General features: G+C 48.6%; 1 protein-coding gene across 10 annotated transcripts; it reads left to right on the plus strand.

Annotated features, from left to right (window-relative positions):
- Nucleotides 1-3323: 3323 nt before the first annotated feature.
- LOC310958435 (interferon-induced very large GTPase 1-like) lies at nt 3324-25825 on the plus strand. Of its 10 annotated transcripts, none has more exons than XM_083929371.1 (12): nt 3324-3716; nt 3827-4802; nt 5539-6063; nt 7084-8183; nt 9006-9466; nt 10589-11572; nt 12441-12911; nt 13263-13509; nt 13886-14015; nt 16044-16568; nt 19844-19893; nt 19976-25825. In XM_083929371.1, exons 9-12 carry the CDS (start codon nt 13976-13978, stop codon nt 24782-24784), a joined length of 5424 nt encoding a protein of 1807 aa, XP_083785497.1. In that variant the 5' UTR covers nt 3324-3716; nt 3827-4802; nt 5539-6063; nt 7084-8183; nt 9006-9466; nt 10589-11572; nt 12441-12911; nt 13263-13509; nt 13886-13975; the 3' UTR covers nt 24785-25825. The 10 variants fall into 10 exon arrangements, with proteins under 10 accessions (XP_083785497.1, XP_083785502.1, XP_083785500.1 ...); XM_083929376.1 differs by having other exon boundaries at nt 13949-14015; XM_083929374.1 differs by having other exon boundaries at nt 12445-12911.
- The last annotated feature ends 162 nt before the right edge of the window (nt 25826-25987 follow it).

The raw sequence follows: 25987 nt of genomic DNA on the forward strand, positions 1-25987 counted from the left end.
GTCTTGGTCTTGCCCTGGTCTTGGTCTTGACCTGGTCTTGATCTTGACCTGGTCTTGATCTTGCCCTGGTCTTGGTCTTGACCTGGTCTTGGTCTTGCCCTGGTCTTGGTCTTGACCTGGTCTTGGTCTTGGTCTTGCCCTGGTCTTGGTCTTGACCTGGTCTTGGTCTTGCTCGTTCCCGATGTCTCCCGGACGGCGGCGGTCGCTGTCGTGGTCGTTCTTCGTTCTCACAGACTGAATAAAAAAACAGTCGCCTACAGGAGACTCCATCTTGTCTTTGACTCCGCCTCATTTCCTCTGACCAAAAAAGGGCATGTATGTGACGCTGGGGGGAGGGGCGTACGTCCATCTGGCTGACGTTTACCTCCGAGGAGAAGTGAGGTTTTTATTTGATTGGAGGTTAAAGGTTATGAATAATTAGGGGCGTGGCCTCTTGAGTGACAGCTAGCCTCTGGCCCTCACTTCTCCTCGGAGGTAAACGTCAGCCAGATGGACGTACGCCCCTCCCCCCAACGTCACATACATGCCCTTTTATGGTCAGAGGAAAGGAGGCGGAGTCACAAACAAGATGGAGACTCCTGTAGACGACTGGATCCAGTTAGAGAACAGAGCTGACGGAGACGCTGCGTCTGTTTTTATACAGACTGTTCGGTCTGATGAACACCCTTTCAAAATAAGACTTCTGGGTCCAAACAAACCGAACCAAGGTCCGAACATGTGAAGGATCAGGACCAGGATCAGGACCAGGACCAGGATCAGGACCAGGATCAGGGTCAGGACCAGGGTCAGGATCAGGATCAATGATCAGGATCAGGATCAGGACCAGGATCAGGACCAGGATCAGGATCAGGACCAGGACCAGGATCAGGATCAGGATCAGGATCAGGACCAGGACCAGGATCAGGATCAGGACCAGGATCAGGACCAGGACCAGGACCAGGATCAGGATCAGGATCAGGATCAGCTCTGTGCTCAGTTAGAAAGAGGTCAAAGGTCAATGATGATGTTTTTAAAAACTCTGTTCAAACAACAGGAACACCAGGCTCCCACAGGAAGTCTTATTCTGAAAGGGTGTTAGGTCAACAACAGGAACACCAGGCTCCCACAGGAAGTCTTATTCTGAAAGGGTGTTAGGTCAGCAACGGGAACACCAGGCTCCGACAGGAAGTCTTATTCTGAAAGGGTGTAAGGTCAACAACGGGAACACCAGGCTCCGACAGGAAGTCTTATTCTGAAAGGGTGTTAGGTCAGCAACGGGAACACCAGGCTCCCACAGGAAGTCTTATTCTGAAAGGGTGTTAGGTCAGCAACGGGAACACCAGGCTCCGGACAGGAAGTCTTATTCTGAAAGGGTGTTAGGTCAGCAACGGGAACACCAGGCTCCGACAGGAAGTCTTATTCTGAAAGGGTGTTAGATCAACAATAGGAACACCAGGCTCCGACAGGAAGTCTTATTCTGAAAGGGTGTTAGGTCAACAACGGGAACACCAGGCTCCAACAGGAAGTCTTATTCTGAAAGGGTGTTAGGTCAACAACGGGGACACCAGGCTCCGACAGGAAGTCTTATTCTGAAAGGGGCTGAACACGGACGAAGCACCCGGACCCTCGTCGACGCGTCAGCTTCACTCTTTAAATTTGTGAATTTGACAAATTTAATGTTTGTAACGAACTTCCTGTGACGGACGGTTTTCAAAGTAAAATACTTTAGTGCGTTTGGGTTCAGTAGAGATTTAACTTTATTAACAATCAGCTGCTTATTCTATGATTATGAACCATGTTTGATTATTGTGGCCTCTGCACGGAGTAACGGTTCCTAACGTACGCTTTTATTTTGAAGGATCTTCGCCCCCATGAGCTGTAAATAGTGAAGTGGCCTCTGCACGGAGTAACGGTTCCTACGCTTTTATTTTGAAGGATGCCTCTAAAGAGCCGCGCCTGCGTTTGTTCAGAATCAAACGAGTCAAAACCAAAACGATTCACGCTTCAATGAAAACGCAGCGGATCCTCGAGCGTGACCGCGGACGCTCCGGGCGCCGCCGCTCCTTCTGAGCACGCTGCTGATGTGAGCGCTAACGGTTAGCGCCGCAGACGAGGGATCATGGGAAACCTGGGACAGAGATTTCATTTTGTCGTGTTTGATTGTAAAGTAACAGAACGCCAAATGTATTTTCTGCAGCTGCTGACGTATGAAGAAGTACGGCACTCTGCGGCGCTCCGTGGCGCTCTGCGGCGCTCCGCGGCGGTCCTCGTGTGCGTGCGTTTCACCGTGTGTCGGAGCCTTTAACCACGTTGATCCCAGACGAGCCACCATTTTGTCACGACCTGCCAAAGCACGTAGCAGTAAGCAGGGAACACATGTTCGATCCCCTTCAGCAGATATACAACTCCAGGCAGCAGCAGGTTAGCTTAGCATGAAGACTGGGAACAGGTGGAAAGTGTTAGCCTAGCAGACGTTGGCCTAGCAGACGTTAGCCTAGCAGACGTTAGCCTAGCAGACGTTAGCTGGTGGCGTTTGGAACGGAGCCGTTTGTTGGAAAATGTTTGATTTGAAGTAAATGTGTTGAATAAAAACGCAGGTGTGGCCCTTTAACTAGCTTTAGCATTAGCTTTAGCATTAGCGTTAGTGTTAGCGTTAGCATTAGCGCTGGATGAAGAGACCCTGCTGGCAGGTTCAGCTTCAGAACCTGACCTGAGAACAGTGAGTGTAAATATGTGCGATGTGTTTTTGTATTCCTCGTGTCCTGTGCGTCGCTCCTCGTCTCTCGGCTCCTCAGCTGTTTCCTGTTTCCTGTTTCCTGTCGTGAATATTTATCGACCTCAGCTCCGAACACAACGGGAGAAAACTGGATGTTTGTGTCGTGTCAATAAAGAAATCAAAGTGTTTGAGTGCAGCGTGTCTGATTTCTGTTTTTCAGCTTCAGGTTTTTAAGAGAGAGATGCTAACAGCCGGACGTGGCTAACAGTGGTTAGCTCGGGGCTAACAGTGGTTAGCTCGGGGCTAACAGTGGTTAGCTCGGGGCACACACACACACACACACACACACACACACACACACACACACACACACACACACACAACAAAGCGTCATCAGCGTAGTTAGTGAAGCCAGAGTTTATTAAAGAGTGTTTTAAAGACTTACCTACTGGCCCCTGCACCAGCTCCTCTCATACCCTTCACCAGGACCAGGCTGGGACTGGACCAGGACCTGGTTCTGGGTCAGGAAGACCCTTCACCAGGACCAGGCTGGGACTGGACCAGGACCTGGTTCTGGGTCAGGAAGACCCTTCACCAGGACCAGGCTGGGACTGGACCAGGACCTGGTTCTGGGTCAGGAAGACCTTTCAACAGGACCAGGCTGGGACTGGGACTGGACCTGGACAAGGACAAGGCTGGGACTGGACCAGGACCAGGCTGGGACTGGACCAGCACCAACCAAGTCCAGACCTACTTCCACCAAGTACTTCTCCACACCAGGTAGTTGGTCCAGACCCAGCCTGGTCCTTGTCCTGCTCCTGGTCCAGTCCCAGCCTGGTCCTGGTCCTTGTCCTGCTCCAGTCCCAGCCTGGTCCTGGTCCTGCTCCTGGTCCAGTCCCAGCCTGGTCCTGCTCCTGCTCCTGGTCCAGTCCCAGCCTGGTCCTGGTCCTTGTCCTGCTCCAGTCCCACCCTGGTCCTGGTCAGATGCGTGCATGAACTGATGAATCCTCCTGGATCAGAGGTGAAACGTCTTCCTGACAAAGAACCAGGTCCTGGTCCAGTTCTGTTCAGTTTTGTTTAAAGTGCTGAATCATAATAAAGTTGAACACATGACGTGTTTATGATTCACAGACTCAACAATCCCTCCAGAACCAGAACCAGAACCAGAACCAGCAGCAGAACCAGAACCAGAACCAGCAGCAGAGAATCATCATAATAACAACAATAATATCTGTCTGCTACACACACACACACACACACACTTACACTCACACGCACTCACACACGCACACACACACTCACACACACACACTCACACAGACACACACACTCACACACAGACACACACACTCACTCACACACACTCTCACACACACACTCACACAGACACACACACTCACACACAGACACACACACTCACACACAGACACACAGTCACACACACACACACTCACACACACACACAGGCACACACAGACACACACACACACACACTCTCACACAGACACACACACTCACACACACACACTCACACACAGACACACACACTCACACACACACACACACACACTTACACTCACACGCACTCACACACACACACGCACACACACACACACACTCACACACAGACACTCATACAGACACACACTCACACACAGACACACACTCACACACACACACACACTCACACACAGACACTCATACAGACACACACACTCACACACAGACACACACTCACACTCACACGCACACTCACACACACACTCACACACAGACACACACTCACACTCACACACACAGACACACACACACACAGACACACACAGACTCACTGAAGTTTGTAGCTTTGAGTTCTTTGTTGTTGTTGTCTTTAATCTTTTTGCTGCAGCGACAAACAAACAAACAAACAAACAAACAAACACAAACAAACAAAGAGCCCAGTCTCTGCTCACGGACCACGTTTCCCATCATGCACCGCTGCACTGCTTCAGTTGGACTGTGGATAAAAGTGCTGATTCATGTTTGGGACAAAGTGTTTTTGCTGACGTCACAGTTTGGAAAATCCCGAGGACGAGATTCTGGAAAACACGCGATAACAGGAGCAAGTGTCAGTCACCGTTATTACTATTTATCATATTTAATATTTATATTTATTATTTATCATATTTATTATTTATCATATTTAATATTTATTATGTATCATCTTTAATATTTATATTTATTATTTATCATATTTATTATTTATCATATTTAATATTTATTATGTATCATCTTTAATATTTATTATTTATCATATTTGTTATTTATCATATTTAATATTTATTATTTATCATCTTTAATATTTATATTTATTATATTTAATATTTATTATTTATCATATTTAATATTTATTATTTATCATATTTAATATTTATTATTTATCATCTTTAATATTTATATTTATCATCTTTAATATTTATTATTTATCATCTTTAATATTTATATTTATCATATTTAATATTTGTTATTTATCATATTTAATATTTATTATTTATCATCTTTAATATTTATATTTATCATATTTAATATTTATTATTTATCATATTTAATATTTATTATTTATCATATTTAATATTTATATTTATTTAAAATATTTAATATTTATTATTTATTATAAATGTGTGGGTGTGTGTGTGTGTGTGTGTGTGTGTCTGTGTATGTGTGAGTGTGTGTGTGTGTGTCTCTGTGTATGAGTGTGTGTGTGTGTGTGTGTGTGTGTGTGACTGTGTGTGTGTGTGACTGTGTGTGTGTGTGTGTGTGTGAGTGTGTGTGTGTCTGTGTGTGTCTCTGTGTGTGTGTGTTAGTCAGTGTGTGTGTGTGTTAGTCAGTGTGTGTGACTGTGTGTGTGTGTGTGTGTGTGTGTGTGTGTGTGTGTGTGTGTGTGTGTTCCTCTCAGTCACGTGGTTTCTAGGAAACCACAGAAGTTTCACTTTCAGTGACAGGAGCAGCTCAGCCAATCACAGCACAGCAGGGGCGGGACTAAAGGGTCGCTATAAAGACTGGAGTCAGAACGAGACCGGGAGAGACCGAGACCACCAGAGACCGAGACCACCAGAGACCGAGACCACCAGAGACCGAGACCACCAGAGACAGAGACCACCAGAGACAGAGTCCACCACAGACCACCAGAGACAGAGACCACCACAGACAGAGACCACAAGAGACCGAGACCACAAGAGTCCACCAGACACAGAGACCACCAGAGACAGAGACCACCAGAGACCGAGACCACAAGAGTCCACCAGACACAGAGACCACCAGAGACAGAGACCACCAGAGACAGAGACCACCAGAGACCACCAGAGACCGAGACCAGCAGAGTCCAGCAGGTGAGCTGAACCCCGTCTCAGACTCGTGTGCAGCTTTTGAAACTTATTTAAAAAAAAATTATTTCAGTTTTAACAAAAATCAGACACACACACACACACACACACACACACACACACACACAGACACTCACACACACACACACACAGACACTCACACACACACACACACACACACACACAGACACACACACCATCATATTGAGTTCACACACACAACAAAGCGTCATCAGCGTAGTTAGTGAAGCCAGAGTTTATTAAAGAGTGTTTTAAAGACTTACCTACTGGCCCCTGCACCAGCTCCTCTCATACCCTTCACCAGGACCAGGCTGGGACTGGACCAGGACCTGGTTCTGGGTCAGGAAGACCCTTCACCAGGACCAGGCTGGGACTGGACCAGGACCTGGTTCTGGGTCAGGAAGACCCTTCACCAGGACCAGGCTGGGACTGGACCAGGACCTGGTTCTGGGTCAGGAAGACCCTTCACCAGGACCAGGCTGGGACTGGACCAGGACCTGGTTCTGGGTCAGGAAGACCTTTCAACAGGACCAGGCTGGGACTGGGACTGGACCTGGACAAGGACAAGGCTGGGACTGGACCAGGACCAGGCTGGGACTGGACCAGCACCAACCAAGTCCAGACCTACTTCCACCAAGTACTTCTCCACACCAGGTAGTTGGTCCAGACCCAGCCTGGTCCTTGTCCTGCTCCTGGTCCAGTCCCAGCCTGGTCCTGGTCCTTGTCCTGCTCCAGTCCCAGCCTGGTCCTGGTCCTGCTCCTGGTCCAGTCCCAGCCTGGTCCTGCTCCTGCTCCTGGTCCAGTCCCAGCCTGGTCCTGGTCCTTGTCCTGCTCCAGTCCCACCCTGGTCCTGGTCAGATGCGTGCATGAACTGATGAATCCTCCTGGATCAGAGGTGAAACGTCTTCCTGACAAAGAACCAGGTCCTGGTCCAGTTCTGTTCAGTTTTGTTTAAAGTGCTGAATCATAATAAAGTTGAACACATGACGTGTTTATGATTCACAGACTCAACAATCCCTCCAGAACCAGAACCAGAACCAGAACCAGCAGCAGAACCAGAACCAGAACCAGCAGCAGAGAATCATCATAATAACAACAATAATATCTGTCTGCTACACACACACACACACACACACTTACACTCACACGCACTCACACACGCACACACACACTCACACACACACACTCACACAGACACACACACTCACACACAGACACACACACTCACTCACACACACTCTCACACACACACTTACACTCACACGCACTCACACACGCACACACACACTCACACACACACACTCACACAGACACACACACTCACACACAGACACACACACTCACTCACACACACTCTCACACACACACTCACACAGACACACACACTCACACACAGACACACACACTCACACACAGACACACAGTCACACACACACACACTCACACACACACACAGGCACACACAGACACACACACACACACACTCTCACACAGACACACACACTCACACACACACACTCACACACAGACACACACACTCACACACACACACACACACACTTACACTCACACGCACTCACACACACACACGCACACACACACACACACTCACACACAGACACTCATACAGACACACACTCACACACAGACACACACTCACACACACACACACACTCACACACAGACACTCATACAGACACACACACTCACACACAGACACACACTCACACTCACACGCACACTCACACACACACTCACACACAGACACACACTCACACTCACACACACAGACACACACACACACAGACACACACAGACTCACTGAAGTTTGTAGCTTTGAGTTCTTTGTTGTTGTTGTCTTTAATCTTTTTGCTGCAGCGACAAACAAACAAACAAACAAACAAACAAACACAAACAAACAAAGAGCCCAGTCTCTGCTCACGGACCACGTTTCCCATCATGCACCGCTGCACCGCTGCACTCCTTCAGTTGGACTGTGGATAAAAGTGCTGATTCATGTTTGGGACAAAGTGTTTTTGCTGACGTCACAGTTTGGAAAATCCCGAGGACGAGATTCTGGAAAACACGCGATAACAGGAGCAAGTGTCAGTCACCGTTATTACTATTTATCATATTTAATATTTATATTTATTATTTATCATATTTATTATTTATCATATTTAATATTTATTATGTATCATCTTTAATATTTATATTTATTATTTATCATATTTATTATTTATCATATTTAATATTTATTATGTATCATCTTTAATATTTATTATTTATCATATTTGTTATTTATCATATTTAATATTTATTATTTATCATCTTTAATATTTATATTTATTATATTTAATATTTATTATTTATCATATTTAATATTTATTATTTATCATATTTAATATTTATTATTTATCATCTTTAATATTTATATTTATCATCTTTAATATTTATTATTTATCATCTTTAATATTTATATTTATCATATTTAATATTTGTTATTTATCATATTTAATATTTATTATTTATCATCTTTAATATTTATATTTATCATATTTAATATTTATTATTTATCATATTTAATATTTATTATTTATCATATTTAATATTTATATTTATTTAAAATATTTAATATTTATTATTTATTATAAATGTGTGGGTGTGTGTGTGTGTGTGTGTGTGTGTCTGTGTATGTGTGAGTGTGTGTGTGTGTGTCTCTGTGTATGAGTGTGTGTGTGTGAGTGTGTGTGTGTGTGTGTGTGTGTGTGTGTCTGTGTATGTGTGAGTGTGTGTGTGTGTGTCTCTGTGTATGAGTGTGTGTGTGTGTGTGTGTGTGTGTGTGACTGTGTGTGTGTGTGACTGTGTGTGTGTGTGTGTGTGTGAGTGTGTGTGTGTCTGTGTGTGTCTCTGTGTGTGTGTGTTAGTCAGTGTGTGTGTGTGTTAGTCAGTGTGTGTGACTGTGTGTGTGTGTGTGTGTGTGTGTGTGTGTGTGTGTGTGTGTGTGTGTTCCTCTCAGTCACGTGGTTTCTAGGAAACCACAGAAGTTTCACTTTCAGTGACAGGAGCAGCTCAGCCAATCACAGCACAGCAGGGGCGGGACTAAAGGGTCGCTATAAAGACTGGAGTCAGAACGAGACCGGGAGAGACCGAGACCACCAGAGACCGAGACCACCAGAGACCGAGACCACCAGAGACCGAGACCACCAGAGACAGAGACCACCAGAGACAGAGTCCACCACAGACCACCAGAGACCACCACAGACAGAGACCACAAGAGACCGAGACCACAAGAGTCCACCAGACACAGAGACCACCAGAGACAGAGACCACCAGAGACAGAGACCACCAGAGACCACCAGAGACCGAGACCAGCAGAGTCCAGCAGGTGAGCTGAACCCCGTCTCAGACTCGTGTGCAGCTTTTGAAACTTATTTAAAAAAAAATTATTTCAGTTTTAACAAAAATCAGACACACACACACACACACACACACACACACACACACACAGACACTCACACACACACACACACAGACACTCACACACACACACACACACACACACACAGACACACACACCATCATATTGAGTTCACACACACAACAAAGCGTCATCAGCGTAGTTAGTGAAGCCAGAGTTTATTAAAGAGTGTTTTAAAGACTTACCTACTGGCCCCTGCACCAGCTCCTCTCATACCCTTCACCAGGACCAGGCTGGGACTGGACCAGGACCTGGTTCTGGGTCAGGAAGACCCTTCACCAGGACCAGGCTGGGACTGGACCAGGACCTGGTTCTGGGTCAGGAAGACCCTTCACCAGGACCAGGCTGGGACTGGACCAGGACCTGGTTCTGGGTCAGGAAGACCCTTCACCAGGACCAGGCTGGGACTGGACCAGGACCTGGTTCTGGGTCAGGAAGACCTTTCAACAGGACCAGGCTGGGACTGGGACTGGACCTGGACAAGGACAAGGCTGGGACTGGACCAGGACCAGGCTGGGACTGGACCAGCACCAACCAAGTCCAGACCTACTTCCACCAAGTACTTCTCCACACCAGGTAGTTGGTCCAGACCCAGCCTGGTCCTTGTCCTGCTCCTGGTCCAGTCCCAGCCTGGTCCTGGTCCTTGTCCTGCTCCAGTCCCAGCCTGGTCCTGGTCCTGCTCCTGGTCCAGTCCCAGCCTGGTCCTGCTCCTGCTCCTGGTCCAGTCCCAGCCTGGTCCTGGTCCTTGTCCTGCTCCAGTCCCAGCCTGGTCCTGGTCCTGCTCCTGGTCCAGTCCCAGCCTGGTCCTGCTCCTGCTCCTGGTCCAGTCCCAGCCTGGTCCTGGTCCTTGTCCTGCTCCAGTCCCACCCTGGTCCTGGTCAGATGCGTGCATGAACTGATGAATCCTCCTGGATCAGAGGTGAAACGTCTTCCTGACAAAGAACCAGGTCCTGGTCCAGTTCTGTTCAGTTTTGTTTAAAGTGCTGAATCATAATAAAGTTGAACACATGACGTGTTTATGATTCACAGACTCAACAATCCCTCCAGAACCAGAACCAGAACCAGAACCAGCAGCAGAACCAGAACCAGAACCAGCAGCAGAGAATCATCATAATAACAACAATAATATCTGTCTGCTACACACACACACACACACACACTTACACTCACACGCACTCACACACGCACACACACACTCACACACACACACTCACACAGACACACACACTCACACACAGACACACACACTCACTCACACACACTCTCACACACACACTCACACAGACACACACACTCACACACAGACACACACACTCACACACAGACACACAGTCACACACACACACACTCACACACACACACAGGCACACACAGACACACACACACACACACTCTCACACAGACACACACACTCACACACACACACTCACACACAGACACACACACTCACACACACACACACACACACTTACACTCACACGCACTCACACACACACACGCACACACACACACACACTCACACACAGACACTCATACAGACACACACTCACACACAGACACACACTCACACACACACACACACTCACACACAGACACTCATACAGACACACACACTCACACACAGACACACACTCACACTCACACGCACACTCACACACACACTCACACACAGACACACACTCACACTCACACACACAGACACACACACACACAGACACACACAGACTCACTGAAGTTTGTAGCTTTGAGTTCTTTGTTGTTGTTGTCTTTAATCTTTTTGCTGCAGCGACAAACAAACAAACAAACAAACAAACAAACACAAACAAACAAAGAGCCCAGTCTCTGCTCACGGACCACGTTTCCCATCATGCACCGCTGCACCGCTGCACTCCTTCAGTTGGACTGTGGATAAAAGTGCTGATTCATGTTTGGGACAAAGTGTTTTTGCTGACGTCACAGTTTGGAAAATCCCGAGGACGAGATTCTGGAAAACACGCGATAACAGGAGCAAGTGTCAGTCACCGTTATTACTATTTATCATATTTAATATTTATATTTATTATTTATCATATTTATTATTTATCATATTTAATATTTATTATGTATCATCTTTAATATTTATATTTATTATTTATCATATTTATTATTTATCATATTTAATATTTATTATGTATCATCTTTAATATTTATTATTTATCATATTTGTTATTTATCATATTTAATATTTATTATTTATCATCTTTAATATTTATATTTATTATATTTAATATTTATTATTTATCATATTTAATATTTATTATTTATCATATTTAATATTTATTATTTATCATCTTTAATATTTATATTTATCATCTTTAATATTTATTATTTATCATCTTTAATATTTATATTTATCATATTTAATATTTGTTATTTATCATATTTAATATTTATTATTTATCATCTTTAATATTTATATTTATCATATTTAATATTTATTATTTATCATATTTAATATTTATTATTTATCATCTTTAATATTTATATTTATCATATTTAATATTTGTTATTTATCATATTTAATATTTATATTTATCATATTTAATATTTGTTATTTATCATATTTAATATTTATTATTTATCATCTTTAATATTTATATTTATCATATTTAATATTTATTATTTATCATATTTAATATTTATTATTTATTATAAATGTGTGGGTGTGTGTGTGTGTGTGTGTGTGTGTCTGTGTATGTGTGAGTGTGTGTGTGTGTGTCTCTGTGTATGAGTGTGTGTGTGTGTGTGTGTGTGTGTGTGACTGTGTGTGTGTGTGACTGTGTGTGTGTGTGTGTGTGTGAGTGTGTGTGTGTCTGTGTGTGTCTCTGTGTGTGTGTGTTAGTCAGTGTGTGTGTGTGTTAGTCAGTGTGTGTGACTGTGTGTGTGTGTGTGTGTGTGTGTGTGTGTGTGTGTGTGTGTGTGTGTGTGTTCCTCTCAGTCACGTGGTTTCTAGGAAACCACAGAAGTTTCACTTTCAGTGACAGGAGCAGCTCAGCCAATCACAGCACAGCAGGGGCGGGACTAAAGGGTCGCTATAAAGACTGGAGTCAGAACGAGACCGGGAGAGACCGAGACCACCAGAGACCGAGACCACCAGAGACCGAGACCACCAGAGACCGAGACCACCAGAGACAGAGACCACCAGAGACAGAGTCCACCACAGACCACCAGAGACAGAGACCACCACAGACAGAGACCACAAGAGACCGAGACCACAAGAGTCCACCAGACACAGAGACCACCAGAGACAGAGACCACCAGAGACCGAGACCACCAGAGACCACCAGAGACCGAGACCAGCAGAGTCCAGCAGGTGAGCTGAACCCCGTCTCAGACTCGTGTGCAGCTTTTGAAACTTATTTAAAAAAAAATTATTTCAGTTTTAACAAAAATCAGACACACACACACACACACACACACACACACACACACACAGACACTCACACACACACACACACAGACACTCACACACACACACACACACACACACACAGACACACACACCATCATATTGAGTTCACAGGACATGCACGCTTCATTGACTTCCTGTTTGATTTCCCTCTCCTCTGATTGGCTGAATCCTCTCCTCTGATTGGCTGAATCCTCCTCTCGTCTGATTGGCTGAATCCTCTCCTCTGATTGGCTGAATCCTCTCCTCTGATAGGCTGAATCCTCCTCTCGTCTGATTGGCTGAATCCTCTCCTCTGATTGGCTGAAGCCTCCTCTCCTCTGATTGGCTGAATCCTCTCCTCTGATTGGCTGAAGCCTCCTCTCCTCTGATTGGCTGAATCCTCTCCTCTGATTGGCTGAATCCTCCTCTCCTCTGATTGGCTGAATCCTCTCCTCTGATTGGCTGAATCCTCCTCTCCTCTGATTGGCTGAATCCTCCTCTCCTCTGATTGGCTGAATCAGTGAGTAGTCACATTACCCACAATTCATAGTGTTGTGACATTAAACACTTTAACAGGGTTAAAAGTTATTTTTTAAACTTTAATTAGAGAATAAACTAAAAACATTCTGGTCTTTGTGGTCCAGGTCCTGAACTGAGTGATTGTGGTTCTGGTCTTTGTGGTCCAGGTCCTGAACTGAGTGATCGTGGTTCTGGTCTTTGTGGTCCAGGTCCTGAACTGAGTGATTGTGGTTCTGGTCTTTGTGGTCCAGGTCCTGAACTGTGTGATTGTGGTTCTGGTCTTTGTGGTCCAGGTCCTGAACTGAGTGATCGTGGTTCTGGTCTTTGTGGTCCAGGTCCTGAACTGAGTGATTGTGGTTCTGGTCTTTGTGGTCCAGGTTCTGGTCTTTGTGGTCCAGGTCCTGAACTGAGTGATCGTGGTTCTGGTCTTTGTGGTCCAGGTTCTGAGCCGATGAGGAGCAGATGAGATGGAGACACACAGAGAAACAGGAGCAGGACAAAGGAAAGGTAAACATTTCTGATTCAAACATAATTAATGTGTTACTTTCATCTCTGGTCCTGGATCAGGTCTCAGGGGCAGCAGCTCCAGCCTCTGATCCTGGATCAGGTCTCAGGGGCAGCAGCTCCAGCCTCTGATCCTGGTTCAGGTCTCAGGGGCAGCAGCTCCAGCCTCTGATCCTGGATCAGGTCTCAGGGGCAGCAGCTCCAGCCTCTGATCCTGGTTCAGGTCTCAGGGGCAGCAGCTCCAGCCTCTGATCCTGGATCAGGTCTCAGGGGCAGCAGCTCCAGCCTCTGATCCTGGATCAGGTCTCAGGGGCAGCAGCTCCAGCCTCTGATCCTGGATCAGGTCTCAGGGGCAGCAGCTTCAGCCTCTGATCCTGGATCAGGTCTCAGGGGCAGCAGCTTCAGCCTCTGATCCTGGATCAGGTCTCAGGGGCAGCAGCTCCTGCCTCTGATCCTGGATCAGGTCTCAGGGGCAGCAGCTCCAGCAGGGACCCCAAACTTCCCTTTCCCGGGCCACATTAACCAGCTCTAACTGGGGGATCCTGAGGCGTTCCCAGGCCAGTGTGGAGATCTAATCTCTCCACCTGGTCCTGGGTCTTCCCCGAGGCCTCCTCCCAGCTGGACGTGCCTGGAACACCTCCCTAGGGAGGCGCCCAGGGTTCATCCAGACCAGATGATCCTGAACCACCTCAACTGGCTCCTTTCAACACAAAGGAGCAGCGGCTCTACTCCGAGTTCCTCACGGATGCTGAACTTCTCCCCCTCTCTCTAAGGGAGACTCCAGACCCCCTCCTGAGGAAACACACTTCACACGCTTGGACCTGGACCTGGTTCTGTGGGTCCTGACCTGGACCTGGTTCTGTGGGTCCTGACCTGGACCTGGTTCTTTGGTTCAGTATCCTCATCATGGGCCTTCTCCAGATCCACAAAGCACATGTAGACCGGATGGGCCCACTCCCAGACCCCCTCCAGGATCCTGGAGAGTGCAGAGCTGGTCCTGGTCCAGGTCCAGGACTGGATCCACCTGGTTCCTCTTCAGTCTGAGGTTCTACAGGACCAACCTCCTTTCCAGCACCTTGGAGTCGACTTCACCAGGGAGGCTGAGGAGTGTGATCCCCCTGGAACTGGCTCACACCCTCTGGTCCCCCTTTCTGAACAGGAACCACCACCCCGGTCTGCCACTCCCTCGGCACTGTCCCAGACTTCCACCAGTGTGTCAGAGACGTGTGGACCAGGACCAGGACCAGGACCAGGACCAGGACCAGGACCAGGACCAGGACGGCCCCTCCAGACCCAGAGCTTTCAGCATGTGTGGACGAATCTCAATCAGCCTCTCCAGGTGTCTCCATCGTTGCCCACGTGGGCGTTGAAGTCTCCCAGCAGGACTCTGGAGTCCCCTACTGGAGCCCCATGCAGGACTCCATTCAGGGTCTCCAAGAAGGCCCCAGACTCTGAACTGCTGTTCGCTGCATCTGCACCAACAACAGTCAGAGTCCCCCCCCACCACCACCCGCAGGCGTAAGGAGGCCACCCTCTGGTCCACCGGGGTCAACTCCAACACCGCGGCGCTCAGCCGGGGGTTTGAGAGTCTCCCCACACCCGCCCGGCCCCTCACACCCTGGGCCCCTCCAGAGAAGACCAGGGTCCAGCCCCTATCCAGGAGCACGGGTCCACATCCAGACTGTGTGTGGAGGTGAGCCCCCCCAGATCTAACTGGGAGCTCCACCTCCCTCACAAGCTCCGGCTCCTTCCCCCACAGAGAGGAGACGCTCCACGTCCCCAGAGCCTCTGCTGCCCGGGTCTGGTCCGGGTCTGGTCCAGGTCACGTCTGGTCCGGGTGTGGTCTGGACCGGGTCTGGACCGGGTCTGGTCTGGGTCTGGTCTGTCAGAAACACAAACGCTGATGCAGATGGATTCAGTTGCCAAAAACATCGATTACTGCAGCATTGCATCGTCTTTATGACTGATGTTATTCATACCCTGTTTACCTTTACACCTGTAACCCCCCCCCCCCCCCCCCCTCTGTTGCAGTGAAACCTGAACTCACTCTGGTTTTAATCGGGGACTCAAACGCCGTCGACATCGGACCCAAAAACCTTCTGCTGGATCATGACGAGCGCGGGAGCGTGGAGCAGTTCTCAGCCAAACTCTATGATTTGTGCGGACGCCACATCTCCGTCATCAACATGCTCGGCCTGCGAGACGCCGACCGCTTCCCCCTGAACCAGGAAGTCCACGCCTTCCTCCTGCTGTTGCCCAACGGCACGCACAGCAGCCGGTACCGCTCCGGCGTGCAGTGGCTGGAACAAGCCTTCGGGAAAGGACTGCTGTCCTACGTGCTGACGGTCCTGACCCACGCGCCCGGGGAGAGCTGTGACGCTGCAGTGACGGAGCTGACGGCGTTCAGGAGCTTCGTCCCGAGGAGGTTCCACACGTGCACGCGCAGCGTGGCGGACGGCGAGGAGGTCGTGGCTCTGCTGGGGAAAGTCGACGCCATGGTCTCTGAACGCGACCACGGAGGCAGGAGCTCCTCAGTGTTCCAGCAGAGTCACACAAGTGAGTTCACAGAACGTCCACTTAAAGCTGCATTCTCTCCAACGTCCACTTAAAGCTGCATTCTCTCTAACGTCCACTTAAAGCTGCATTCTCTCTAACGTCCACTTAAATCTGCATTCTCTCCAACGTCGACTTAAAGCTGCATTCTCTCTAACGTCCACTTAAAGCTGCATTCTCTCTAACGTCCACTTAAAGCTGCATTCTCTCCAACGTCCACTTAAAGCTGCATTCTCTCCAACGTCCAGCAGGAGGAGACTCCACTTAAAGCTGCATTCTCTCTAATGTCCAGCAGGAGGAGACTCCACTTAAAGCTGCATTCTCTCTAATGTCCAGCAGGAGGAGACTCCACTTAAAGCTGCATTCTCTCTAATGTCCAGCAGGAGGAGACTCCACTTAAAGCTGCATTCTCTCCAACGTCCACTTAAAGCTACATTCTCTCTAACGTCCAGCAGGAGGAGACTCCACTTAAAGCTGCATTCTCTCTAATGTCCAGCAGGAGGAGACTCCACTTAAAGCTGCATTCTCTCTAATGTCCAGCAGGAGGAGACTCCACTTAAAGCTGCATTCTCTCTAATGTCCAGCAGGAGGAGACTCCACTTAAAGCTGCATTCTCTCTAATGTCCAGCAGGAGGAGACTCCACTTAAAGCTGCATTCTCTCTAATGTCCAGCAGGAGGAGACTCCACTTAAAGCTGCATCCTCTCTAATGTCCACTTAAAGCTGCATTCTCTCTAATGTCCAGCAGGAGGAGACTCCACTTAAAGCTGCATTCTCTCTAATGTCCAGCAGGAGGAGACTCCACTTAAAGCTGCATTCTCTCTAATGTCCAGCAGGAGGAGACTCCACTTAAAGCTGCATTCTCTCTAATGTCCAGCAGGAGGAGACTCCACTTAAAGCTGCGTTCTCTCTAATGTCCAGCAGGAGGAGACTCCACTTAAAGCTGCATTCTCTCTAATGTCCAGCAGGAGGAGACTCCACTTAAAGCTGCATTCTCTCTAATGTCCAGCAGGAGGAGACTCCACTTAAAGCTGCATTCTCTCTAATGTCCAGCAGGAGGAGACTCCACTTAAAGCTGCATTCTCTCTAATGTCCAGCAGGAGGAGACTCCACTTAAAGCTGCATTCTCTCTAATGTCCAGCAGGGGGAGACTCCACTTAAAGCTGCATTCTCTCTAATGTCCAGCAGGAGGAGACTCCACTTAAAGCTGCATTCTCTCTAATGTCCAGCAGGAGGAGACTCCACTTAAAGCTGCATTCTCTCTAATGTCCAGCAGGAGGAGACTCCACTTAAAGCTGCATTCTCTCTAATGTCCAGCAGGAGGAGACTCCACTTAAAGCTGCATTCTCTCTAATGTCCAGCAGGAGGAGACTCCACTTAAAGCTGCATTCTCTCTAATGCCCAGCAGGAGGAGACTCCACTTAAAGCTGCATTCTCTCTAATGTCCAGCAGGAGGAGACTCCACTTAAAGCTGCATTCTCTCTAATGTCCAGCAGGAGGGGACTCCACTTAAAGCTGCATCCTCTCTAATGTCCACTTAAAGCTGCATTCTCTCTAATGTCCAGCAGGAGGAGACTCCACTTAAAGCTGCATTCTCTCTAATGTCCAGCAGGAGGAGACTCCACTTAAAGCTGCATTCTCTCTAATGTCCAGCAGGAGGAGACTCCACTTAAAGCTGCATTCTCTCTAATGTCCAGCAGGAGGAGACTCCACTTAAAGCTGCATTCTCTCTAATGTCCAGCAGGAGGAGACTCCACTTAAAGCTGCATTCTCTCTAATGTCCAGCAGGAGGAGACTCCACTTAAAGCTGCATTCTCTCTAATGTCCAGCAGGAGGAGACTCCACTTAAAGCTGTATTCTCTCTAATGTCCAGCAGGAGGAGACTCCACTTAAAGCTGCATTCTCTCTAATGTCCAGCAGGAGGAGACTCCACTTAAAGCTGCATTCTCTCTAATGTCCAGCAGGAGGAGACTCCACTTAAAGCTGCATTCTCTCTAATGTCCAGCAGGAGGAGACTCCACTTAAAGCTGCATTCTCTCTAATGTCCAGCAGGAGGAGACTCCACTTAAAGCTGCATTCTCTTTAATGTCCAGCAGGAGGAGACTCCACTTAAAGCTGCATTCTCTCTAATGTCCAGCAGGAGGAGACTCCACTTAAAGCTGCGTTCTCTCTAATGTCCAGCAGGAGGAGACTCCACTTAAAGCTGCATTCTCTCTAATGTCCAGCAGGAGGAGACTCCACTTAAAGCTGCATTCTCTCTAATGTCCAGCAGGAGGAGACTCCACTTAAAGCTGCATTCTCTCTAATGTCCAGCAGGAGGAGACTCCACTTAAAGCTGCGTTCTCTCTAATGTCCAGCAGGAGGAGACTCCACTTAAAGCTGCATTCTCTCTAATGTCCAGCAGGAGGAGACTCCACTTAAAGCTGCATTCTCTCTAATGTCCAGCAGGAGGAGACTCCACTTAAAGCTGCATTCTCTCTAATGTCCAGCAGGAGGAGACTCCACTTAAAGCTGCATTCTCTCTAATGTCCAGCAGGAGGAGACTCCACTTAAAGCTGCATTCTCTCTAATGTCCAGCAGGAGGAGACTCCACTTAAAGCTGCATTCTCTCTAATGTCCAGCAGGAGGAGACTCCACTTAAAGCTGCATTCTCTCTAATGTCCAGCAGGAGGAGACTCCACTTAAAGCTGCATTCTCTCTAATGTCCAGCAGGAGGAGACTCCACTTAAAGCTGCATCCTCTCTAATGTCCACTTAAAGCTGCATTCTCTCTAATGTCCAGCAGGAGGAGACTCCACTTAAAGCTGCATTCTCTCTAATGTCCAGCAGGAGGAGACTCCACTTAAAGCTGCATTCTCTCTAATGTCCAGCAGGAGGAGACTCCACTTAAAGCTGCATTCTCTCTGATGTCCACTTTAAGCTGGGCGCCTCCCTAGGGAGGTGTTCCAGGCACGTCCAGCTGGGAGGAGGCCTCGGGGAAGACCCAGGACCAGGTGCAGAGATTAGATCTCCACACTGGCCTGGGAACGCCTCAGGATCCCCCAGTTAGAGCTGGTTAATGTGGCCCGGGAAAGGGAAGTTTGGGGTCCCCTGCTGGAGCTGCTGCCCCTGAGACCTGATCCAGGACCAGAGGCTGGAGCTGCTGCCCCTGAGACCTGATCCAGGATCAGAGGCTGGAGCTGCTGCCCCTGAGACCTGATCCAGGACCAGAGGCTGGAGCTGCTGCCCCTGAGACCTGATCCAGGACTAACTGTTCTTTTGTCTGTTTCTCTTTCTGCAGAAGAAGCGAAGGAGAAAACTGCTGAAGACAAGAACGGATCTACGGACAAAGTAAGACCCTCCAAACTAAATGAGCGTACCTTGATGTGTGTTATGGCGTCACTTCACACAGAACATGTGTATTTACCCGCAGAAGGAGAAAGAAGAAGACACGGAGAGGAAGAAGCAGCGTGACACGGAAGCACTGCTCGGCAGACTTCACCTCCAACCGCAGCAGAAGTTTTCACCTGCAGACTTTCTTGAAGTAGGTCCGCCTGTGAAGCAGGACCAGGACGCGCTGGAGAAAGACCTGGTTCATACCTTCCTGCAGCGGCTGATGATGCTGGACTACAGAGCCAGATACACTCTCGTCAAACAGGACAGTGGTGAGGACAGCCAGTCGATGTTCGACCCTGTTGAGAACAACGAGGATGACTTAGAAGCTCTGTTTGGCCACAGCGAAGACGTGGATCAGTCCAAAGAGACTCACGTGCACCCGATGGATGTTCAGATGGCGATCCTTCACTGCTCCGACAGCTTCTTTAAGCAGAACATGATAACCAAGCTGTCTAAATGTCAGTACGCCCTGCCGTTGCTCGTTCCTGACCCCGTCACCGCGGACGTGGACTGTCCACTCTGGACCTTCAGAGAAATAAAGAAAACATGGAAGATCACGAAAGGCACAGACGTCACCATAAGGAGCATGCCCATCTGCAAAGCTGACACCCCCATGGTGTCCTTCCTCCGCCTCGGTTCCCTCTCCTTGTCTAAATCTCAGCTGATGAATACTCTGATCAACGAGCGCCACAACATCTTCTTCCACAGAGACTGCAAAGGAAACACCAAGTCTCGCTATTTGATGGATGGCGTGGCGGAGATTTCCTGGTACTGTCCTGGAGGAGAACCCAGCGATGCCTTCACTGACTGCATTGCCTTCTGTAATCTCCATGGCGATGCTCTGGCGATTGTAAAACAGCGCGACATCCTGACTGACAGGTCCTCAGTGGTCGTCGTTCTTGTACCAACTCTGGCACAGAGCGATCAAAGTGCTGCAGTGGTCTTGGCCCTCTTCAGGTCCCCGAAGCCTCTCATTTGTCTCACTGCTGATAGTGACGCTGGCGTCGTTCAGATGAAAGAAGGAAAATACAGAATAGGTCTGAAGGACCGAAGCCAGTCCGATGTTTCTGAGGATCTGAAGAAAGTGATCAAGAGGATTTTGGCTGGACCGCACACATCCTTCCAGCTGGAGGCCATGACCCAGGTCCCGGGAGTCAGAGTGGATGAAAACGATCGAGTCTGCCAGAACGGGAAAGCTGCTGCGATGAAGATTGTGACGCTGCTTCAGGGGATGGATGTTTCAAAGATCAAAGAGACGTTTCTGCCGTGTCAAGGCCAACTGTGGCACGAGTGGTGCATCATCAACAAAGAACTGTATCACCTCAGAGGCCACGTTGAGAAGAAGAAGTGTGAGAAGCTCTATGAGCTGATGAAACTACGACAGGCTCAGTGCAACGTGTCCTGCACTGAACCCATGAAGCTGTTCATTGAAAGCCTCTCGTCTTTGCCCCCAAGAGACAAAGAGTATTTCCTGAAATGGACCCAGATCTTGATAGACGCCCTGTCCACCGACGACCTCTCTCTGATCCACCAGCGCTACGATGAGAAGTGGTCTGAGGTCTTAGCCTTGAAGAACAAGCATGACAAGTCTGATCTGCTGAGACTGAAGCAAATGGAGCTTGAACAGATATCAAAAAAACTACAATCTGCAACGTTTGGCTTGGAGCACATCTTCAGAGAAATGGGGCAGATGTACGAAGCCCATGAGTCTCTGCAGGAGCCGATGAAGAGGGGGCAGCCCGACTGGTCTAAATACCCAGAGCTGGCTGCAGAGCTGATGATCTCAGGACACCCAATGGAGCTGATGGATGGTGATGCAGGCCATGTGCCTTTAACGTGGATCTCTAGTCTCTTAGAGGAAGTCATCAAGAAACTGGGCAACAAGAGAGTGTTTGTCCTGTCGGTTTTGGGCGTGCAGAGCAGCGGGAAGTCCACCATGCTGAATGCCATGTTCGGATTACAGTTTGCAGTGAGCGCTGGCAGGTGCACCAAGGGCGCCTTCATGCAGATGGTCAAAGTGTCAGAGGAAATCAAGAAAGACTTTAAGTTTGACTTCATTCTAGTGGTGGACACTGAAGGACTGCGTGCTCTGGAGTTGGCGGACAACGCCACTCTTCACCACGACAACGAACTGGCGACGTTTGTGGTTGGCCTGGGAAACATGACGCTGATCAACATCTACGGAGAGAATCCATCGGAGATGCAAGATGTTCTGCAGATTGTTGTTCAGGCTTTCATGAGGATGAAGAAGGTTCAACTTACTCCAAGTTGTGTGTTCGTTCACCAGAACGTTTCAGATATTTCAGCTGCAGAAAAGAACATGGACGGGAAGAGACGGCTCCAAGAGAAGCTGGACCGCATGGCCCAGGTAGCAGCCAAAGAGGAGGTGTGTGAGGCCGAGTGCTTCAGTGACGTCATTGCATTTGATGTGCAGAAAGATGTGAAATACTTTGCCCAACTATGGGAGGGAAGTCCACCTATGGCTCCTCCAAATACAGGGTATAGTGTGTGCATCCAAGATCTGAAGACCATCATCCTCTCTAAAGCTTCACAGTCCGCGGGGGTTACGCTCTCACAGTTCAAACACAAGATCCAGGACCTGTGGAACGCCCTGATGAACGAACACTTTGTTTTCAGCTTCAAAAACACACTTGAAATAGCAGTGTACAGAAATCTGGAGGTCCAGTACAGCAACTGGACCTGGACCCTGAGGAACAACATGATGACCATCGAGAACGGGCTTTACACCCAAATTGAAAATGGAAACCTGGTAAAGGTGGAACTCAACTATCTCCTGAAAGAAATGAACAAAACCTACGGAGAAATCAAAAAGGCCATGACGACATACTTTGATGACGACAGAGACAAAGAGATGCTGGTTCAGTGGAGAGGACGATTCGAAAGCAAGATCAAGGAGTTTCATGAGGAACAAGTGAGCGGGGTCAAACGAAAGCTGGATGAAGTCATCCAGCAGAAGAGCGCCTGTAAGATGCTGGAGGATAAGAAGCCAGAGTTTGAGAAGAAGCTGCTACAGAAGAGCAAAGAGCTCGCTCATCAGCTGAAGGACAAGGGAAAGGACGAAGAGGAGCTCGAAAGACAGTTCAACTCCGTCTGGAGCGGCTGGGTGAGGGAGCTGACTGCAGACACCAAACCTATTGAGGACATCACCTACGAAGAAGATCAGTCAACGGTCCTCCGGGAGCTTGGCATCGAATGGTCTCTCATAGATGAATCCAAAATCAGCGGCAGATACAAAAGGATATCCGAGCGTGGCGACTACGCCGAGTACGTGTCCCTCACCAAACACCAGGAGGTCCATGACACAGAGCAGCACTTTCACGGCGATAAGAGAGGAAACGACCAGAGAGGGAAAGGAATAGCAAGGAAAGTGGCTGAGTTTATTTCAGGAAAGGCCACAAAAGTAGAATATTACATCAAGGGGTATTTTCAGTACGAAGAGCAGCAGCTGATCCGATCCTTCATTGATGACATCGAGATCCAGGCTCTTGCTGCGATCAAGAGCAAACCTGTGGCTGCGAGAGGCTACAGGTCCACTTACCTGCAGGAAGTGGCCTACAACGTGAAGAAAACGGTGCGCGAGTTTGAATCGAAGAGGAAGTACGCTCTGAAGAAGGAGTTCACGGTGGATCTCCTGCTGTTCGTGTTCCACAGGGCGGAGAGCTGGCTCGCTGACTCCCACAAGAAATTCAAAGAGAGCAACGACGCGCTCACTTACGTGCAGAAGAAGAAGATGCAGTACTACAACATTTTCAGAAGCTTCTGCAAAGGACATTCGTCTTCCGTCGTGCTCGGAGAACTGATCTGTGAGAAACTATCGGGGTCCATCATTAAGGCCGTCTGTAACAAGACCGCCATGGACCTCGCTCGAGAGATGAAGTGCAGCATCGAAGCGTTCAATGAGAACAGGCTGAACCTGGAGAAGCACGTGCTGAAGGCTCTGGCTGAGAAAGAGGACTTCAACGGTTTCATCACCTACATCCGACACCCGAGGAACCAAGTGGAGGCTTTCATAAAAGAGGAGGTCCAGAGATACGTCTTCTCCAAAAACAAAGACAAGGCTCAGAGCATCCTCAGGAAGAATGTGGAGGACATCGGGAAGCTGGTGGGACAAGCTCTGTTCACCGCGACCGAGACCGTCCGCACACAGGGGGGGGGCCCAGACATGTGGGTGCAGGAGTTTACCAGTCTGCTAAAGAACGAGCTGACACTCGACCCCATCTCCGTGGAAAACTTCAGTGACATAAACAACTTTGACTTCCTGAAGGAGGAGACGGAGCGAGGCCTGGTGAGCGTCATCCAGGACGTGAGCAGCCTCTCTCTGGACAGAATGGATGAGTTCAGGATGAAGCCCGACGAAATCCTCACCCAGCAGCTGTGCGACTGCTGCTGGGTGACGTGTCCGTTCTGCGCCGCCGTCTGCACCAACACGTTGGCGAACCACGGTCCTGACGACCACAGCGTGCCGTTTCACCGGTCGGCTGCAGTCAACGGCGTGCACTTCAGAGACACGGACATCTTCGGTGTTGAATTCTGCACAACCAATGTTGCAACCGACGGTAGTTTCTACCTCCATGCGAACTCAGACGTGCTGATCGCCTATAAAAAGTACCGCACGGCCGGCCCGAGCTACGCCAACTGGAGGATTACCCCTGATGAGTCCAAGCTCAAGTACTGGACGTGGTTCGTGTGGCGCTTTGAGAAGGAGCTGCAGGACCACTACGGGTTAAAGTTCCAGGGGATCGGAGAAATTCCCAGCGCGTGGAGATCGCACTCCAAGAAAGACGCCATTGAAAGTCTGGATAAAATGTTCCAGACTTCGAGCTAGGGCGGCCGGGTCCCCAGACTCCCCTCACGCCAGCTCCTGTCAGGACTTATTGGCGGGACGAATGGCTGGACTGATGACGAGGCTGATGACTTCGATTAAACAGAAGACGTTTAATCTACTGATGTAAAACACAATGATTCATTCATCCATTCATCTTCAGCCTCTTGTCCCTGTCGTGGTCTCGGGGGCTGGAGCCGATCCCGGCTGACATCGGGCGCCAACCCACGCACACACGGGGAGAACATGCACACTCCACACAGAAGGGCCCCAGCTGGGATTCAAACCCACGCACACACGGGGAGAACATGCTCCACACAGAAGGGCCCCAGCCGGGATTCAAACCCACGCACACACGGGGACAACATGCTCCACACAGAAGGGCCCCAGCCGGGATTCAAACCCACGCACACACGGGGACAACATGCTCCACACAGAAGGACCCCAGCCGGGATTCGAACCCACGCACACACGGGGACAACATGCAAACTCCACACAGAAGGGCCCCAGCCGGGATTCAAACCCACGCACACACGGGGACAACATGCAAACTCCACACAGAAGGGCCCCAGCCGGGATTCAAACCCACGCACACACGGGGACAACATGCAGACTCCACACAGAAGGGCCACAGCCGGGATTCGAACCAGCACACTCCTAATCCAGGACCAGAGGCTGGAGCTGCTTATAAACAGTGACAGATAAAAATTACATCATTATGGATGAAACAGCCGACGGGTCATTTACTTTAATGAAGCAACAAATAAAAACTGGTTTTGAAAATAATAATTTGAGTCAAAGTGAATGAGATGCAGAACAGGTGTGTGTGGCAACCTCCAGAGGGAGCTACGCGTCCCTGTGTTAGATCTATAGATCTAGATCTATACAGAGAGAGATAAAGTATATAGATATGTTTATACAGTGTGTGGCTGATCTGATTGGATCCTGTTTAAATATCATTTACCGTCCCAAACATCAGGCTGTAAATCATAATAATGTCTGTTTTCATGTTTTACCTCATTAAACATTCATGTTTTCCTTGTTTATCCTTTGTAATTGACTTTTGACTTTGTTGTTGTGTTGTTTTTGTGTTGTTTTTGTGTCTTTCGATGGTTGAGTTTTAACGGTTTGAACCTGTTTATCTCGAAGAACCGGAAATACACATCAAAGAGAACTACAACTCCCATGATGCAGTTCACCAACACC

This window comes from Echiichthys vipera (assembly GCF_963691815.1).
Source record: "Echiichthys vipera genome assembly, chromosome: 16".
Taxonomy (NCBI): domain Eukaryota; kingdom Metazoa; phylum Chordata; class Actinopteri; order Perciformes; family Trachinidae; genus Echiichthys; species Echiichthys vipera.

Excerpts from the sequence above, each read along its gene's own strand:
- LOC310958435 (XM_083929371.1), top strand. The coding sequence starts at position 13,976 with ATGGAGACACACAGAGAAACAGGAGCAGGACAAAGGAAAG. Across the intron at positions 14,016-16,043 it reads AGGAGCAGGACAAAGGAAAG|TGAAACCTGAACTCACTCTG; the intron begins GTAAACATTTCT and ends CCTCTGTTGCAG. Across the intron at positions 16,569-19,843 it reads GTTCCAGCAGAGTCACACAA|AAGAAGCGAAGGAGAAAACT; the intron begins GTGAGTTCACAG and ends CTCTTTCTGCAG.